This window comes from Vanellus vanellus, assembly GCF_965231255.1.
Source record: "Vanellus vanellus genome assembly, chromosome: 1".
Taxonomy (NCBI): domain Eukaryota; kingdom Metazoa; phylum Chordata; class Aves; order Charadriiformes; family Charadriidae; genus Vanellus; species Vanellus vanellus.
Genome location: NC_138905.1, coordinates 68,755,396 through 68,776,057, shown reverse-complemented (window position 1 = coordinate 68,776,057; position 20,662 = coordinate 68,755,396). Strand labels below are relative to the sequence as shown.

Below are 20,662 nucleotides of genomic sequence, written 5' to 3'. Positions count from 1 at the left end.
TACAGAAGTTGGCCATTAAAGAAGAAAAAGAATCTCCGGATTTTATTCCTTTGACTAATGTGATGTGACACATATGGGTTAGTCAAAGCGTTTAATGTTGCATGGAGTTTGAATGATAATTTCAGTAAATCTCCTGATGATGACATGCTAGATAATTTGTTAACTTTGGAATATAATAACATAAAGACATTTTAAAATGTATTCTAAATAATGTTGTATTTTGGTGTTTTTAAAAGTATGGTAGAGTGACATCTTTTTTGTTATATCTTAAAAAAGCAAATCGTGAGAGATTCCTCTAATTTCTCAGAGCATTTGATTCGGGGCTCTTCAGAATTCACAGCATATTGTTGACATACAAACATCCCCCCTAGTGCCATATCAGTCACATGTCTTTCTAACGCTACCTCAGTTCGAATTCCCACAGGAACGCTGCATGCTTTGTGAATACATGTACCGAAAACAAAGCAGTAACACAGAAAGAAAACCAACTCATCAATGTCTCATATAATCAAATTACTTTCAGCAGGTAACAGGAAAGAAATCGGATCACGTGAGACTGCAGAAGTGAGAATTCTGAGATGACGTGCATCTGTGAATAATTTTGCTTTGTTAAGATGCAGTGAAATGAGGCAAGAGGAGAGGACCTTTGACAGAAAAGCTACAGGTTCCACTTCAAACAGAGGAAGACAGCTCTGATAATCACTATACCTAAAGCAAATTTGAAAGACTAAGCCAGTGACCTGTTTTAAGGAAAACCACAGTTCTGTTTTGTGCCCTACTCATCACCACCCAACCTTCACAGCCAACAAGTCTGATGCCTTCATTTTTTCCTTCCCCCACTATCATCTTGCAGATGCCTTACTTCTCACTCACAAGGAAAAGAACTCTTACAAGCAGAGTACTTCTTAATGTAAAGAATTCCATAAAGCCGTTTTTGCTCTAAGTAGAAATAAAGAAAAAAATATATTAAATAGAAAACAACTATTAGAGGTTGTTATTTTTTAGATGACCAAGGAAATTTAAATGGAAGCTTCTTTGAACACAACATATCTTACTTTGCTGAGCTAAAACTAAACATTGCTAACTTGCCATGCTTAAAATTGTTATCATTTCCTCGTGTGCTTAATGACCAGCATGGTGGCAGAATGAAGACCAGAGTCTCCTGAAGGTATGAAACTAAAGAGCCAGCCGCACTTCCAGTGAAATTTCTCCTGATAGCCCAGGCACCTTCTCAGTACTCAGTTACACAGCTTCCTGGAGATATAGTATATGGCACAGTGTATAAAGACATTTCCATCACAATGAAAAACCCACAGGTACCATAGACTATATGCCTGTAACTAACTGCCTTTTTTTTTTTTTTTTAAATAATTATTGAATAGTATCCTGAGTTTCTGTATTTGGTTAACTTTCTATGCGATATTATCTGTCATTTTCTTATAGAAGAATGATATGTTTAAAATATTTCTTTGGTGGTTAGATGTGTTCTGTTTAACATAAATTTAGGACTCTGGAAAAAGGACTGAAATAATCCCCTCAGATTTAGTGTTTTGTTTTTACTTCGATTTTATAAGGCTACACTTGAGTTCCTACACTGACATTTAATTTTACATGGACACTCATAGCAGAGACTTTTATTTGGATTCATGCCACCAGCCTGCACTCATCTAATCACCAAGCCACTTCGCTGTGCAGAAATAAGGTTTATAGTATTTTTTTATTACTTCCTATTGCATCAAACTCTCTTTGGTGTAGCAAAAAATCCAGAAAACTTCTGTCTCTTAAGATCTGGATTACTTGCTTCAAAACATGACAGACAGTACAATTAGCCATGTGATGTAAACTATTAGACAATCTGACCATACAAAGCAGGACACTAAAAGACAAGCCTCCTGTCCTACAGTTCCAGCTATTTTTCCATTCCAGTGCTATGCTACAAAGATAAATTGGTGATAAATAGCATGTTCAATGTCATTCAGCAGACAAGCTATAAATAACGGTGATAAATTAAAGCTAAATGAAAAAAAAAAATGAAGCCGTTGTTTGTTACCCAATTCGAAGCTAGAAATCTTGCTTTTGCTTTATCAGTATAGTCCATTCTTTCCCTGAAAAGTATGCAGTTGCTTACTAAAGCACCTGTTTTTTTCAGTCTTGTTATCTTTTTCCATTTTTTATCTTTTTCCCATCTTTTTCTTAACTTTTGTGACATGCATGTATAAGAACCACTTAAAAGAACCGTAGCATTTGATGTGGTATTTTTCTATTTTTCCACTGCTGCAAATAATGACAGAAGAATAGTATTATTAGGCTCGTTTCTCTTGAGCTCAGCATTGGATCGTTCTTTATGTAAAACCGTCATCGACGGAGATGCCTAGCAAAACCTCCTTATGGAAAACTGCTTTAATCCCCATGCCTTCCAAGTCTATTTTATTTACTATGAATCAGTATGACATCCACTGTAGGCCCTTAGACTTCTGAGCAGTAAGTACATGTCATAACAGCAACAGTGATGCGGATTACACTATTACATTCTGGTTCACCGCGTCTATCAATGGGACAGAGATGATGAAAGCTTCATAGATCAGAAAATTCAGAGGTTTTGCACTGATTAGAGTAAGCAAAGCTGTTCTTGATGAGAACAGAGATAATTTAGAGTATTTCTTCCTGTTTCTATAAGACAGACACACCTAATGACTGCTTTACACCGTTAAGACAAAAATAAAGTTATGGCTCCCATAGTGGCTTCCAATGTAGAATGGAACTTGACAGAACAGCTATTTCTTCATATGTTGCAGTTAATGGTTATTAGGCAATTACTGAAATGCACAGGGAAAAAACCCGAGTGCTACTGCAACCCCTGTAATTTTTCTGCTTGTCCTTAGGAGAATCTTTTCATTGTGTTTCTGGCCAGCAGGGGTTTTGTGGTTCCAAGAGCAGTCACTCCACCTATTCCCTTACACTCTTGATTTATTGTAACAAATATATGAAAACCTCGGCAACTAGCCATCATAGGAATCAATTTTAAAAAATGAAGAAAAAAAATAATCTATAAAGCCACTAAAGCCATTTCCTGATAAATGTCTTTATCAGGAAACTCTTCAAAGATCCTAACACTTGGCCACCTCAAACTGCAGTCATTTCTTCTCTAGCCAAATGTTACAATATGCTCTAAATGAGACAATTGAAAGTTATGGTTACACTGTTCGGAGAAAGAGAAATCATGCCAGGTCTCAGAAAAAACACACCCAAACCACACCCTAAAAATAGTTCCCCCTCTTGACCATCACAAATTGCAGCATAGGTACAGGTATTGATAAAAACCTATAGCCATATGGCTTGAAGCAGAAATATCTTTGACAGATGGATTCTATCACATTTGGGACTTTATCGACCAAACAAAGCACAAACTCCGCTCATGGTAGCAACCAGCGAAGACAGACTACCCAACAGAAGTCCTGTTCTTGCAAGAAAAGACACGGTGTGTATTTCAGAGGAAAATGCTCACAGGGCAGAAAACTTTGCTGGCAGTTCTGTTCTTTGGGATCCGAAAAAAGAAGGTCATTCAAGGACAGCCCTCCTCTCCCCAACAATTACAAGTATGCCAGTACGACACACTGAATACGGAAGGTATTGATGGACAACAAGATGATTAACTTCCAATCTTTTTCCAGTTTGTGGGAGGAAGGAAAATACGCAGCCAAGGCCACAAGTGCAACATCTGTGCCAAACCGAGGTCAGAATGCCGACACAATTTAAAGGCGTCAGCAGCATCGCAGCATCGTGGGATTCCACTCACCGCCACATTTTTCACAGTGTTAATCAGGAATAGAAAAGCCGGATGTTGGTTGATAACTCAGAACTTCAGTCATTAAGTAGTGGCTTTCTGGGCAAAGACACTGCCTGAAACAATTATAATCATTCCTTCGTCAGGAGTCACAGACGCTTTCTACCAAACAGACTTCATCAGCAAAGTGTAGAATCCAAAAAGGTTTCAGAGCCTTTTAAAGGCAACTGGGGGTCATTAGATAACATACTCTGACTTGTATTACATAGGCCATAGATGTTCACTCCTAGCTACTCTATTTAAATCCCAAAATCTATGTTTAGCAATCGCTTTTAAAATATAAAAATAAAAAATTGAGCCATGGCTGAAAGACTTCAAAACAGGTAGTTTCTTGGTAGGTTTTTTTCAGTAGTTTATCACTTTGTGCCTTCAACAAATTTATCCTCTTGCTATTTTACTTATCTTTAACACACAGCCCTTGGTTCTTTTAAGACAGCACAACACACTCAAACTGCACCAAAACTAGTTCTGCAACATCACTGCAAAGTTTCAGACACAGGTGCAATGATAAAAATCCAACAGTTAAAGGATGGATGACTAGCATTTCAAAGTAACTCGTTCTGTACTGAACAGCATCTATCAGAGAATATGGCTAATGGTCAATGTTTTTTCTTCTTGAAGTAACAGATAAAACCAATAATATTTAAACTCTCTTGCTTCAGCTTCCTGTTCCTGTAGTTTTTTCCCTTGAAAGGCTTCATTGGTAATCCTTCCCCCTTTTTCCCAGTGCACTATAACATTGATTTACAGTGGTTTGATATAAATCCTTTCCTTCAAGTACGAGGTTTTTTTTCTAAATGTTCACCATATCCAACCCATCCTCTTACACAGACTTAACCAAATCTCTGACGTTTTATTTTGCAGATCATGTAATTTGATGTGTAAACTTCTGTGAGATCTCAATTTTAGCTGGACAGTCTTATATAGTCTTATAAACACCCTTATTAAAAGTGAATACTGACCTTGAGGTGAGGCTGAAGGAAGCAGCAAATCCAGGAAGGAGATGCGAAAGAAAAAGAGTTAGAGTTTGTGAAAACAGTGTCCAGAGATAAGGCAGTTCAAGAATACAGGACAAAACAAGCAGATCTAAATCAGGTAATGACACACAGACACACAATACTTCACAAACACAAAGAGCCGCATGTTTTATAGACATTTAACTAAAAAAAAAAAAAAAAAAAGAAAAAAAGGACATTTATATTAGATTACACCATTTCACTTAGAGGTGACTTTCTGTAGAGAAAATAGTCTCTAACACATAACAGTTCTTGGGAAAGGGTAATAAGCCTACTGTAGAAACCTCTGGATTTACATCATATCACTAGCAAGTATCCTTCTCCCAGAATTCTAAAAAACATTTTGAAAATGTTAAGTTTGACTGTCTGAGATGAACCCTAATGTGTTCCTTTATGCTACCTTCTAGGGGCTTATTTTCTTTCCACAAGCAAGACACACATTTTTTTCCACTTTTCCTGCAGACAACCCAAACTTGTCAACAGGTAACTGAAGAGAGAAAACCCCCAATCATGGCGTAGAGTCTTCAAGTCCTGAAGACTTGTCAAAGCTGACAGTACATATTAATTTTGACATTGAAGTCACCCTTCCAGAAACAAACACAAAAAGCATCTGCCTCTTCTGTCTGCAGTGTTGCTGTCTTAATTCTCCCATATAAGGTGCAATCTAAAAACAATAATGACCAAACAGGCATATTTTTGACAGTTCTCTCCAACATTGTTCAACAGCAGGATTGACCAAGGCAAAATGCTGGAGTTCCCTGTATAACATGAGGTCCCATAGGTTCATTATTGCTTCCCCCCACCCCAAATATCTCCAATATCTTTTCATACACATCTGCTGTCAATTTCACTGATAACAGCAAGGTAAGTCAACAAGGAGCTATAAACACAGATCTTTTTCATCTGATTTTAAACTTTATTCTTTTTCAGTCAACAGAAGAGAGGAAAAGTAAATGTCCTGCTCTCCAAAGTGGCAATTTGGCTTCTACAACATATGTTGTACTTCTCCCACGGCAAAATTTCACTCTAAAAAGGCCGGATATGGTCTGGAGAAAAATATTTCTATAGGATAGGCTAATTGCTATATGCTTTATTATTCATGGTGTATGGAACCATGTAAATGACATTTGAAGTCCTTATTTCTAGCATAAATATTACAAACAACAAGGTAGGATATTGAATTTGTACAAGCAGCAGTTTCAGAAGGAGGTACAGCTGAGAAGTGTATAGTTGGTTTGTAACAGATAAACTAGTGTAAAAGCCAAGGAAAAGTATCTTTAAACTAACATTCTTCAAATCAAGTTCTTCAAGGACAGCTGTTGTAAAGGCTGTGTTATCTGGGGATTTCGGGAAAGATGAGACTCGCAAAATGCCAGATACCACATCTTGGTGTTTGATCTTGAAGTACGTTATAGTGTTCCGAAAGCCTCAGTTAATTCATATAGAAAAGTGTGTAACTAACAATTCTGACTGAAATCCAAGAGTACGTTCTCTAAGCTGAGCTGCAGAACTACGACTGGTCAAACAAATTTAACAAAAGGGAACAAAAAAGTGAAAATAAATGCTTGGTTAATTATGGGAATAAATAAGGTAAGGGAAAACAAGCTTGTCTTTTTTTATGACTGTTACTGAATCCAGACTACGAAAGTTTAAGACTTCTCATTTTCTGTTTCAGAGACATTTCGTATTTACTGGTTCTATTGTAATGACGTTGTGATATTGTTTCTTCAATTTAACAGTGCAGGCTAGAATTCAGGATAGCCCTGCAGGGTCTCAAAGAAGCGTACTGTTCTTTCAACTGCTATTAAAGGTAGCATCTTTTGCTGGCACAAGACGAAAGCAAAACAATACCTGATGCTATGCTGAGGTCACATGCAATTTTCTGTACGCTACAGAAGTATTATTCAGCCAGCTGCACAGGATTTGAATGGAGAATAATTATTGCTACATCTTCATTTTGTAATGGAATAAATTATTTTCTCCAAAGAAAAATCTGTTTTGTGTAATTGCTATCCCCTTGTCCATGTTTTTTTACAGGTGTTCAAAACATTTTTTAAAATGTGGATTTAAGGACAATCTTAATATGAGGAATATGACAGCTGCCTTTAAAAGCACATTAAAATTAGAAAAAATCTGGAACTGTGCTATCACTCAAACTAAAACTGAGGCAGATACCTGAAACTGCCAGCTATTAGGAAGTCAATGGAGGTCTGCTACAGGCTGGAGGTGAAGCCTCAGTGCACAGGGCTACATCAGTGAAATTGAGCAGAGGAACGCAGCAAGCATCTGCCCCAGGCAGCGGCCCCAAGCAAGCAGGGTCAGACACATACCAAGACATGCTCGTTACAGAGCAAAATAAGAATTTTTAGTTTGCACTATTTCACTTCGAGCAAGAACACGCACTTGCAGCATTCCTTACAAGACCCAGCAGCAGCACTTCTGCCCAGCCCCATTAACTGCGTACTCCGATGCAACAGTCACACAGGGAGACAACACAATTCCAACACCAAATGGTAGTCTTGGAGAAGTCCATTATCATTTAAAATGCCGTCTCATTAATTTTAAAGATATAGCTGACTTAAATCCGATCACTGGTGAGATGTGAACGCTCTAGTATTTTAATAAGAGATATATATATACATTTTAAAAGCTGTTGATTATTCCAGCTATAATTTTTTCCACATACATGTAGCAGGGAGTGGAATGAGTCTGCTACATCAGTCTCAGATGTACTTGGGGAGAAGTTTATGTAATGATTTCTAGTCAACCTTTGAATTCTGCTTCTCTGCCTGAGTGATTGTGTATATTTACTATTTTGTCCTTCCTTCAAAGTAGTCTGTCAGGGATTAATACTCACTTGATCTTTTTTGTGTTGGTCAAAGCAGAAAGGCTAGTTATGTTTACCACTTTTGACACCTTTTCTTGTTAAAAAGAATGATTTCCTTTCTTTATAGTTGATATTTACAGGGATAGAGAAGAGAAGGAGAGACAGAGAGAGGGAAGGTTTGTGTGTGCATGGATGCACACATACGTACACCAATCTAAGAGCACAAACATGACCACAGGTGGCCATGGAGAATTAATGTTACTATTTCACTGGCTTACTTGGCGATTACTGGATTTTCCTTTTGTTCTTACTGTAGACCAAGACAACGTAAGGATCTGCCACTTTTATTTTTACTGTATCAGTTGTATAAAAGGGTTTTTTTTGGTGGTGACTGAGACAAAGCTACAAGACAGCTTTTGAAGAGATGTAGTCAGGGCAGGTAACAGTGAAACCTCAGTATGCAGACTAGGCTCATTATTTCAGCATTCTATTTCTCCTCTGAGTTTATAATTACTTTAATTATATCATAGCTCTTACACTCTACTGATCTAGCAGTTGGATTGGGAGATATTTGCTAAAGAAAAACCATAATTGCTACAATGCAAGCATAGTATAAATCATGAGATGACTAATCCTATATTCATTACAGAATAGACATAGGTGTGAGAGGGAACGCTTGATAACCACCTTGACTTAATGACAAAAACAAACAGGACTTTAACGCTACAGGAAATTCGGCAGGAGAAGCAGCCTTCAGAAAAGTTCACAATCAGTGCTTCTCAATGCTCTCAAGTACTTCAGTAGGGTAAAGTCCTTCTTGGAGGATTCAAGATCAGATCCTTGGTCTTGGAATAGTAGGTAAACCAATGCTTTCAGCCCATTGCTGAATTTAACAGAGGAGACTGTCTGTACTCAGGTCCATAGGGATGAATCACTCTGTTTAATAGTCTCAGTCCTGCCTGCTTGAACCTGGAAATAATACTAGGGCAAGCACCCAGGCTTAGGAGGTTCAGTGATGGGGTAACACAGCAAGCTCATTCAGCCAAAGCCTGCACCAGCCCTGACCGTCTCACCGGCTGGACTAATTGGGGTTCTTTGACCCTGGTTTTTAAAACAGCTGTTTCTGCAATATCACAAAGTTTCGGTTTCTCCCAAAACACAGGAGAAGGGAGAGAATGAGAAATAAAGAACAGCTAAATAAAGAACAAATGGAAAAAGGATATCCCGTTATATGAAAAAGGTGAGGATGGACTGAGGAGTCACCGCAAAATCACTATGATGGCTTTTTTAGCTGGTGATCTCTACAGATGGATTTGCAATTACTGGCAGTGTCTCTCTTTTCTTTTCTTAGATGTAGGTTTCAAAAGTGATTAGTGAGTTTGAGTGTTGATCTTAAGGCACTTTAACAAAGGTTGACTTTCACAGGGCAGACGCTTGCCTTCTGAAAATCGGCATACTTTCAAATGTCAGAAGTTAAAAACCTGTAAGAAAAAGTGCCTGCATCTTCTATTCTTATCTGTTTAGAAAAGTTATGTTCGTATAAAATGTATTATTTTTCCTCTGTGAAACTTGACGTGGGACTTCAGGCCTAATATCCATTTTGTTTGAAAATAAAGCAAGATTGAGAACAAAGAAATGACTTCTTAATTTCCTAGCTTGGAAATCATGAAAAACTTAATATTTAATAGATCTGTGTGCTCAGAGGTGGAGCTGGACTAACTATGGGCCTGACCACTTCTTTCCATTACAAGAACTTGTTCTCAGCCGCTTGCCAAATATTAACAAATTGTGCTGAAATTTTCCACGACAGGTGTCAGCCTCACCCGGGGTTTTTTGGGGACAATTTAAGCTACATCCTTCACACAACAAGGGCAGCATTCTTGTGGAAAAAAAATTTGTTTGTATGGTTAAATACTATCACTTAACTGTGATACATAGGCTCACATAGGAGGTGAACTAAAATTACATTGCAATCTTCATTTTGGAAAGTCCGAAGTTTTGAGTCATTAACCTTAGAGTCTTAATATTTATTTAAGGTAGGGATTTTTTAGGGAAGCAGATGAAAAACAAAACCAAAAAAACCTCTGCCTTGTAATAATATCATGCAACCACGAGATAAGCACATCTGATTTGCTTTTCGGATTTATGGTACCAAAATAGATTAAAGTGTTTAAAAGTGATATTTAATTATTTCAGTTTTTCCTGCACCTGAATCAGAGTTCAATTTATTTTTGGAGGACTTTAATGAGCTATGCTAATACAGAATTATAGTCACTCCATCTCTCAAGGTTAACTTTAATGGTGCTTATTATGACTTTATAAACACCTTTTGTTCTTTAATTTGACAATGACCCTTTTACCTTGAATTACTTATATGCCCTGATGCGGTTCCTGTTTAGGAATTCTCTAAAAAAATTATTTAAAAATTCTCCGAAACAACCAACTTGAAAACCAAAGACAATTATGATAAGATATGAGTAGTGGTTTGAAAATATGTATTTCAACTTCAGATTGTTGATTTAAGCTTAGGGTATAATTTACTAGTATAGTTTCTTTTACACTATTCTAGGAAACCATAAAGCTGATGGAACATGCCGTTAATTTCTCCAACTGTCCTTCACAGACCACTACACAAACATATCACCATCTTATAGACACACAGAGTAGGACACTTCCTTCTACTGTCCGTGTTTTTCAACGCTCCTTCTAGATCACCCTATGTTTTTTAATCTTTTATTTTTATTTACTTTCGAGAAGAAATATTTAAGATGAGAAGTACCTTTTGGCTGCTACACATCAAAAGTTTGAAGGTTTCTTCTTGAACAGGGCATCCTTGAATTCTTTTCAGAAAAACTCCCCCAAATCTCTCTCAAAATAGCCATCATTTCCAGCTGTCCTTAATGGGATTGCTGGTATTCCAAAGCTGGGCACTGTCTTACTGGTCCCCAATCAAAGCCAAGTTTCCTTCAGGAAAAAAATGGTGGTGCCCTATGTCCTTAACAAGGACTACTTATCATATATAGCAAGCATGTTGATTTAAAATCAATTTCAAGTCCATGGCTGGAACCAGGACTTCCATATATACTCAGTCAGTGCTTACTTCTGAAGCGACACATACACATGTATTTACTGCCACCACTCAAGTACATGCAGAGCCAACTCTTTGCAGAATATATGCACACAGATATCTCTGTGTGTAAACTACCCATCTGAAGGCTGTGATGGCCACGTCCCAGATGATTAGCATAGTTTTTCTTTCTTTTCTTTTCTCTTCTTTTTTTTTTTTTTTTTTTTAATTCCAGGATAATAATCACAATAAAACTCAAGAATAAGGCAATACTGACCTCTATCAATGACAGATTTTAGAACACTTGAGTTTTAGCTGGTTCAGGCAGAATTGAGAGCAGAGATTAGAACCAAGGGTAAAACGCAGCAAGAGAATTAGAATAAAAACCAACAGCTTCTGTTGACTTTAAATCAGGGAGAATTGCAGCAAACCTTTGGACTGTGGTCAGAACCACTGTGACATGAGTTGAATGCAGAGACTGTTAGAGCTTGTACTTGACATAACTAGTTCCTGTTTGACCTAAGAAAAAAAGCATAATTGCAACAGACCCAAACAGCAGCAGCAGCAGCAGCCGGGCAGCCAGCAGTGACATTCCACCCCGTAGGAAACAGAAGCCTTACAGAGCACTCACTTTCCCAGGAAGTCCCACACAAACCCCCCTACGTGTTGCGGTGCAGGGACTGACACCTGGTAGGGAGGGTGCAATTTGCGGGAGGCGTGCTTTCTGAGAAAAGGCATAGTCAAAAAACCCCCCGCACGTACAAAACAAAACAACTCGTGGAACCAGGACGTGACAGTATAAATGGGGAAAAAAAAAAAGCCAGGAAGGAAACAAAACACAAAATGAAAAGTTACAGAGAGACAGGAGATTGTGGAATGGCAATACAAAAAGCAAACAGTTAGTTATAAAGAAAGTGAAAAACCAGACAGCTACAAAACCCTCTACACCACCACCATCTGGGGACAGAAACAAAACTTATAGGGCTGTTCACCCACAGAAGAAATCCGGACTTATGGCCCACCCTCCTGTAAGAGGAAGCAAAATCCTGCCCACAGAAAATACAAATTAATGAAGTTGTGCTTTCAATCCCAAGTTATCTCTAAAGTATTTTTCAAACTTTTACTTAGCATGCACCACATTTAATACATTGTTTTTTGATATCTTTCCTCCCATTCACAGCTGAAAAACAATGTCCCCCACCCAGTAATTGCAATAGTTACTGAAGAGTGGAAGCATTTCCCTCTTCATTTGAATTTGAACCGAAGGCAGCTTTGCCATCATTGAAAAGGCTTAAGAGAACAGTTTTCTGACTTTCATGTCATCTTCCTCTCCTATCTTTTCTCCTTCTCTGTTCCCCTATACGTACTTCCCTAATAGATGACTCATTTCTTCTCTTCTGTGGATGAAACCATGTTACTATTTCTCTTCTCCTGACGACGTAAGGTCTAGCTGTCACATATAACTAGCATAAGGAAAAACTCCAGGGAGAGACTCTCGCTTTTGAAAAAATCCCATTTTTGTTAGTATAGTTATTCTCTGAAAGTGACTTATTTCTTCTCATCTTGCTCTACATGGAATAGTAGCGGTTTCTGATAAGCACAGCAATATTCACTTTTTTGCTTGCTGACGAATGCTTCTGGAAGCACTAGGGTTCTTTGCACAGCAGAGTCTCAACAGCTGGAGAAGCATTAGAAATCAAAATAATTTCTAGCTTGCTCTGCATGGACCACACTTTAAGAAGGACTTTTACAAGCTGAAATTGTCCGTTCTTTTCAGGAAACCAAGACTCTAGCTCTAAAACATCAATGTAATATGTCTGGATATATCAGTTCAGCCACAAAAGAATACTTTATAAACAAGGATAGCAGATAAAACCAGGACCAACCTATACATTTCATAGGCATGAAAAACTCTGCTTTGTGTAAAAACTCACAAGGAGAAAGCAAGCTTCCAAAGAACAGACGCTTGGGGAGCAGTTGAAAACAACTAAGGCCAAATAAAAAGTTCAACAATTATTCAGAAAAAGAGAAATTACTAGTCCAAACCTCACTACAAAGTATCTGAAACGTTGTTTGTTTTTCTCCAGTGCTGCAATTATATTACCGTTCCACCTGAAAAATCATTTCAGATGTTGATACTTTGCTAATTCACCCCACTAACAGGTCTCTAGATCTTGAAGACCTTTCCCATTTCCACTTGCAGTGGTTAGGGAACAGGAATATTCTTAGATTCCCCCCCACCTTGATTTACACGGCTGCTGGCAATCTCATCATAACAGAAGTAGTGGTTCCTTTGACATAGCTGAAATACCTATTCTGATTACTAGAAATAAAAGAAATATTCTATTGTCTCTGAGTACTAGTAGAAAAGACAACAAGTTAAAAAGAGAAGAGGACCACTATTTTTTTAAAAGAGCAAAAAATCAGCTGGTAAGAAGGAATGGATAGCACTGAATAGTCAACATATTCACCGAATTGTTATAGAATGATACCCAGTCATTTGGGGGTTTTATGCTTTCATTGATATAGTAAGAGTTTGGCCTGTGACTGAAACAGCAAAAAACCACCACTATAACATGAAAAACGATAATTGCGTTGCAGATCTCTGGAACTGCATCTTTTCAAAGAAAAAGTTCCTTTCTAAGTCTTTGAAGACTGTGTGCCAATGCTTTTATCTGTAAAAGAGAAGGAGGCCCATCTTCATTTCTCCTCTTTGCTGTTTTTGCTTTATAGACTATAAACAGGCTACTTATATGTGTTTATTCAGTCTTCGACACTGCAAGCCCCAATCTTGATTAGAATTTCTGAATGCTAATGTAATTAAAAAATCAGAATTGCATTAAAACTGTGCATAAGAAAATTCTCTTCCTGCCATTCTGATATCCTCCAGGAACCAGGTTGAGGAACGATGAATATTTCTGACTTGCTTTTACTAAACAGTAATCACTTCTGCACACAGAAATAATTAAGGCACTATGAACATATTTCTTCCCCATACGTTACTTTTAATAGATTTTGTTGCTTATACGCTGTTCCCTAGTCAACTTGCATACCCTAAGATGATGATATGGTAAACTTCACACCCAAGATGGGCACCTCTAAGGGACTGAAAAAAATTACCCAGAAAAATATGACTTGTAACTGCTATTTAGCTTTTTCATGTCTGTACTTAACGCACCTACTCTATCAACCTATTGCCTGAATGATCTGCTGAATACATCACATTATCAATGGGCCGAAAGTTATATCACTTAGAAAAAAAGGGAAAACAGTTAAAAAGGAAGTATCTTCACTTTTGGATATTCAAGCTTACGCCATAGGTATAGAAAATTTTGGTTAAATAAAATAACATCTTAAAGAAAGCTAACAGGATGTTGCTTACAATTACAAAGAGAGAAGAAATCCAACTGACAAGTTGAACTGTTTCAGAGCTCTGTCACTTTCAAGGAAAAAAGAATGGACTTCTTAGAAAAGAGTTTTTCAAATAATTCAGAGAGGCCCATAATTTGACTATCATCAAGCCAATGAACAATAACCATTGCTGTCACGCAGAACCTGAAATATCCTCTACTCAGCTCCCCTAATTTTCCTGACATTAAATGCAATTAAATAGCGATAGGATAGATATTAGAAAGACTATTCTGTTACAAGGCAAATGGGAATAATCACATTTCCATTTTGCTGTTCCAAGTTTGTGGTTCATTGCAAAACATAAAGTAAAAAAAAACAACCACAAACAGGTATTACTGCCTAGAAACTCCCTCTTGACCCACTCTAAGGTGAGAAACTGACAGAAAACAGAATCTGTTTCAGGTCTTTCCTAAGATCTACTATTCATAATTGTGATATCATATCACATATGAGATATCATGGAATCATAATAAATTATAATTTTTGTTTGGGACATTAAAGTCTAGGAAAAATATCTGAGCACCCTGGCTCCAACAGAAAGATGGAAAATGCTGAGAAGTGCTGAATCACCTTTCGTTGGGACAAAAGCAAATCTGTTCACTTGCTTCACATGAGCCAAAGTTTACCTGTGTCCCTACCTGTACAAAGATTTTCAATGCCATCTGTCCAAAGAACCTGAGTAACTAGTATCACAAGCGCTTAAGAGTCATTTTTCTTATTTGTTTTTTGGAGAACCATGCCTGAGGAATTTATTAAATCAAGCGAACAGATTGTTCTCCAAACATCCCACAGCACTAATAGCTTTTCATACCATCTCCATTCCCTTACATCTCTACCTACCATTCTAGTTCTACCTATACAAGCCCTATTTTTGAGCAGCCAGGTAATGAAAGCATACAGTAAGACACCTTTTTGCTTACAATCTACCAAAATAAAGGCCTGAGGCAGAAAAACTCTAAACAGACTTTCCCAAAACAGGCACTGTAAGGTTTTTAAGACGAGAAAAAGACTAAGTTATCTCTAACGTCAATGAGCTCTTTTGCTCCTATAGTAACTTTATACCATTCTCACCTCTCCAGTTCTGCTATCTTCTTATCCTTATCATTCTTCTCATTTTCCATCTCTTTCAAGATTTCAAGAAGGCGATCCACTTCAGCTTGAGCCTTGCTAGATTCTTCCCGATACCGTGTTACCTCCCTTTCCAGCTGCTGCATACGGTCACTCAGCTCGGGGCTGGCCCTAGCCTCCAGTGTTGCTTCATGAGCCTGTAAGAAAAAGGTTCAAGAAAAAACACTTCATTTGCCCATACATATTTTACAGATACTATGATGACGGCAAAATGCTATCTAGATATCTATTTCAAAATGGCAAGATTAATTATTATGCAGAAATAAATATATAGCGCATATGCTACTTTTAAGTAGGAAATACTTTCTAGGAAGAGAAAAATTCAGAAACAATTTTAATTTTTTTCATTCAGTCCAAAATAAATTTCAGTGTTTTTTTGATCTGAAACAGAATCGACATAAGAAAGAAGTAAAAATATGAAAAAAGTTAAACTTCTTTGAAAGTAAAAGCAAAGTAAGTGTGAGTGGGTATAAAAATTCCTAAAACTCACTTCTGAAACAGTGATACAACTGTAGAATTAGTTATCTGAGGTATTTTTAATCTAAATAACCTAGAAAACCAGATCATGGGTTAATAGCCTTCAATAACTACATCTGTATGCAAAGTGTCAGATAGATTTGGACAGATGGTGCTGATGTACTGAAGTCCTCACTAGTTATCTGAGCCATAAAGACTAGGACTAAAATGAGTATGGCTATCTACTAAAAATATCTTCACCTAGTTATCTAGGTAATAAGTTTTTTTTTTTAAATCAAGCTATGAGGACAAAAAGCATCAGAGGACTGAGGATAAAATTATCTCAATTAAGAGCTTTTTATTTTTTGATGGTTTGGTTTGTTAATTTATTAGTAAAATTAATTCAACAGTTCCCAAGCATACTAAGAAAAGGCAATATTTATGCTGGAGTTTAAACCAGCAGACCAAGGATTATTTTTTCATTCTCCCCCTGTCCTTCTGCTCTTGGATCTTCAACTGCTATTGCTGTATCAATTAAAGCTATTTCAGAATTGCTCAAATTTGCTTTAGTGAACAGCAGGTTTGGTGAAGCTATTCCACCAATCAAGACTGCCTGAAAACGCAAGGCCTTTCTCTTCTCTGAAACAAAATTACAACAGAAAATAAGACTACAGACTTTCTTCACCCGCTGTGTGCAGCTGTGTAAGGTTGTTTTACAAGCTGCCAATGTTCTGCTCCAAAGCACAGTAAGTCTAAATCCAATAGTATAGGACTCTGCTGCTTTTAAAGGTAATTGGACAGAACTGGAGCAGCATAAACCTCAGGGTTAGAAGCTGCTGCTTCCAAAAAACCAAATAACAGCAAAAATGCACTTGGCTAAATCTGTTTAGTTATTCAGTAAAATGAGAGTGGAGGAAAATATCCATTCATTGACCCCAACATTCTTGCCTTGAAGTCTCTTGTTTTCAATTAGGTCTGTTAAAGCCAAGGCCACATTCTAGTGAAATCCAGGAGAATCTCAGAACAGAATATTCCAGGACTGAAGAAGACCTTGATGCCTGTCTTTACGGGGACTATGACCATGGGATGGATCTCGGTTGTCCAAATACTGGAATGCTTCATATTCCAGGGCCTTGGCCCTGCAGCAGCCTGACTATGGGTCGATGCTAAACTGTTTTGGTTTACTCGTTTGGTTTTTTTTTTGTTTTTTTTTTTTTTTGTTTTTTTTTTTAGCAGGAATTCCAGAAAGTTGAATAATACTGCACAGTATTTTATCCTAGAATGGGATTCCCTGGGACTGGCAATCCCCAGGTCTCCCAGGCAGGTCTCAGCAGGAGTGCCCGACAACCATAGAACCTGGAAGAACAGAACCCTTTCCTGAGGCAATGTGTTTAGGAAGACTTAAAAGGCTCCCCACTTCTGAAAGACTTTCAAGTCAAGCTCTGCTGTTCCTCTGTTACTGAGCTGTAAAGTCTGAAAATCCTGCTTCTGACTGAGACTCAGCTCCATGTGCATCCCTGGTAAGCCTGGAACCTTTGAGAAGCCTTTTGGAGGTAGGACTGCCTACGCTTCCAGATTCCTTACCGCCCCATAAGCTCTTTGAATTATAAACTCTTGGAGAGGACTCTCTAGGGCAAGTGGAAGTCTAAATAACATGTTGCCAAGATGATGCAGACTCCAGGAGGACATTGCAGCGATGAGACTGTTAGGCATGTTGGTGCCATGAACAGCTGCAAGCATCAGGGAACATACTCTGTGTTTGAAGGAGAGTGTCGGTTGGTGTTCTGAAATGCCTTATTGGGACTCCCAGCCTGCAGGAAATCTGAAATATTTGATTTCATTTTGTTTTCAACTAGATCTAAATTTCAAACAGAAACTCCATCCTTCCCTCTCAAATACTGTTGCAGAAACTGGGAATCTGTTTTTTGGAGACATCTATAAATTTGGTGGGGGGCATCTATATTCTCCTAAGAGACACTATGTACAGAGTCAAGTCTGTATTTCACCAGACACAGAGCCTGAATTCTTCTGTACTGGATTTAGGTATGTTTCCAACATCTCAAATTGTTTGTTTTAACAAATACTCCTCCAGGCTCTTTAAAGTCATCCAAAATACATAATCAGATAATCAAGAAACTTCTTTTAAAAAAAGCAAAGCTAGGCTGTTAGCCTGGATTACTAAACTCTCTAATTCAAAATAAGTTATAAGACCTAATGCAATTCTACTGTCAGGCCAGTGCTGATTTATATTACTCTGTGCTAATAAAAGCATCTCCACAACAACCCAAGAGACACTACTGAGAAGAGGAAATAAATTTTCTTTTTTAGAAAATTAGCCAACAAGTCAGTGTGTCTGGTTCTTATAGAACGAAAGGGCTATTTACACGACATAAATTATTAGTTAAGACATGTAACACATGTTATTTGTATATAATGCACGTAAGTATGGATACTTTCACCTAACACAAAGAGAACGTTATGTGATATGGTGTAAACTGGAGACCACTTCCTGAGTTGTGAATTACTGACTGAGTGACTTTGGTCCATTTTGTGGGTTATATACAAAATATGTGTTACATGACCATATCTAAAATCCTACTGGATTCATTTATTGTATAGGAAAGAAAACCAATGCATTTAGAGGTTTCCCACAAACTCGCATCAAGATCTGGAACAGAAGAAATTGGCTACCTTCCCAATGCAACATTGTGTGAAATAATTCAGCAGTATTTTTTTTTAACTGAAAAAGAAAGTTAAACACAAATAACGAATTCCTATATTCACATTAAAAAAAACCAAACAACCACATACAACTTCCCCTGCCCACCAAAGGTGTACAAAAATTCTGAAATAAGGTAGTAATTTCATTTTCAAAATAGAATGGACATATAAAGTGACAAACACACTAAGACAGTCTCTGCTGTATTAGGAGACTATAAGAAGTGCATTTCAATAGGTCCAACTTTCATCACTGCCTGAGGCAGTATTCCTAAATCTGCAACCTCTTAACATAGTTACAAACAAATATGGAAATGTATAAAAGTATGATAAAAAATTAAATAAATTGGAAAAGGAACTTGCCTAGGATGAAGGGAACTTGGCACTTTCTCCTCTGACAAATGAGAAATAAGTAAAGCTAAGTCTACACAGGCCACCGAGTTTACCTTATTACAGGCTATTTTAAACCTCTTAACTGTTACTACTGACCCTGTCATTAGCTCTCCTTGTCTGTGCCAGTGTGGAGTCAAAAAGGTGAATTTAAGCTACTTTCAAGTGCACAGACCTGCATGTTTGATTCTGCACTGATCTGCACGAGAAACACAGTCACATTTTAGCTAGAAAGCAGCACCTTCTTAAGCTACATTTTTATTAGCAAAGCTCATCTGATCAGTATTAATCTTTGCCAGTGTGAATTTAAGTTCAACTTTCTAAGTGGTTCTGGACCAAGAATAGTTCAGGCTCACTACTCTGGATATGCTCTTAAATTTCTTAAGAGTGACTATAAACTAAGAGGTGGTTAAACATCTTTCTGCTTTTTTGCTCATAGCCATCATTTCCCATCTGGAATGTGGTAAGTGATGGCCTGAGTGCTTCAGGTACCTAAAGAATAGAAGAGTGATTGGTCCTCAAATAAATGTACTATAACTTCTATTGCTTCCACAGAAAATCAGATGACAAAGCCAACTTCTACAACTAAAACAAAGATAACCAATGTTTCACAGAAATAACCACTATTTCAGATAGAAAGGAGAAAACGACAAAACACATTTAAAAGAATTTTTTAAGTTGGTATTTCTTGTGCCAAAAAAGTCTTTACTAAGAGGAAAGGTGATCTTACACAGTTTAAAGTGTGCCAGAGGCAGGGAAGAAAACAATAGCACAGACCTATTTTAAAAGTTCTAAAATGTAAGTAAAAATTCCAAACATTATGACTAAGATTCCAAATCAATATTCCTAAAAGATTAACTAAATCAAACAGCAAATAATTCACAGCAAACACTTTCTACTTTTACCTATGAATTGAGACAGCAAATTCAGTTTAACATTTCACATACAACTGTTGCCAAGAACTTCTGGCCACAAAGTAGAAGTTCCCAAGAATCTGAAATCCCTTTTTAATCCACCCTCCTACCTCTAAGTGTGCCTCACATCTCCTAAAGATAGTAAATGAACACACAAACACAAAAATATATTATGACTATTTACTGCAAAAGACAAACACGTACAACCATTTTCTTTATTTTTCCTATTGTGAAAGCAGCAATTCAAGTGATAAAATGTGTGCACTGCCTTCTATCATGTCTTTATTAGTTTCAACAAAGTTATAAATTTGAAAAACAACCAGACTTGCTCCTCCTTTAGTTCCAACGCTCTGAACACGGTGTGCTGTAACAGCTTTTCAAAAGGGCTGCACTGGAAGTTACAGGCTCAGAGAATTCTGTGATATACTATGTAACAGAAAAACTTGAGTCTGTCACAAAGTTGTTTGTTAACTTACTATTGACAAAATCTTTTAAATGGCTAGTCTGTGTTAACGGGACTGTAAATTTTTGACACTGAATAAGCAAGTATTTGGTTGGAATCATTTAATAAAGAAGGCTGAAAGTCTAAATAAGAGAAAGATGCCTCAAGAAAACCCATTCCGGAAAAAAATTATTTCTTCAGAAAGTTATGAGTTCCCATCGTCATTATTAAACATTAACATTTTGCTCTGATTGGAATTTACACCAACACAAAACGTGTACAAAGACAGGAGGGATATGCCCGGATGACAACTGTCTTTGTGACTGTACTTCAGCCCCCTTACCCATGCCTCCTCTGAACCAGGATTTACTCACCCAGCCACAGGCTACAATTTTACAAGAAACAGTGCTTCATTCGTTGCACAGAAGTGAATTACTCAAGTAATGAGC

At 37.3% G+C, this 20,662-nt stretch overlaps 1 protein-coding gene across 1 annotated transcript in view; it reads right to left on the bottom strand.

The window, feature by feature from the left end:
* The window catches only part of ERC1 (ELKS/RAB6-interacting/CAST family member 1), a 291,534-nt gene that overhangs the window by 155,522 nt on the left and 115,350 nt on the right, over positions 1-20,662 (bottom strand). The window contains exon 11 of the mRNA XM_082488537.1: positions 15,237-15,430. Within this exon, the coding sequence (XP_082344663.1) occupies positions 15,237-15,430 (194 nt within the window). The remainder of the gene's footprint in view (positions 1-15,236; positions 15,431-20,662) is intronic.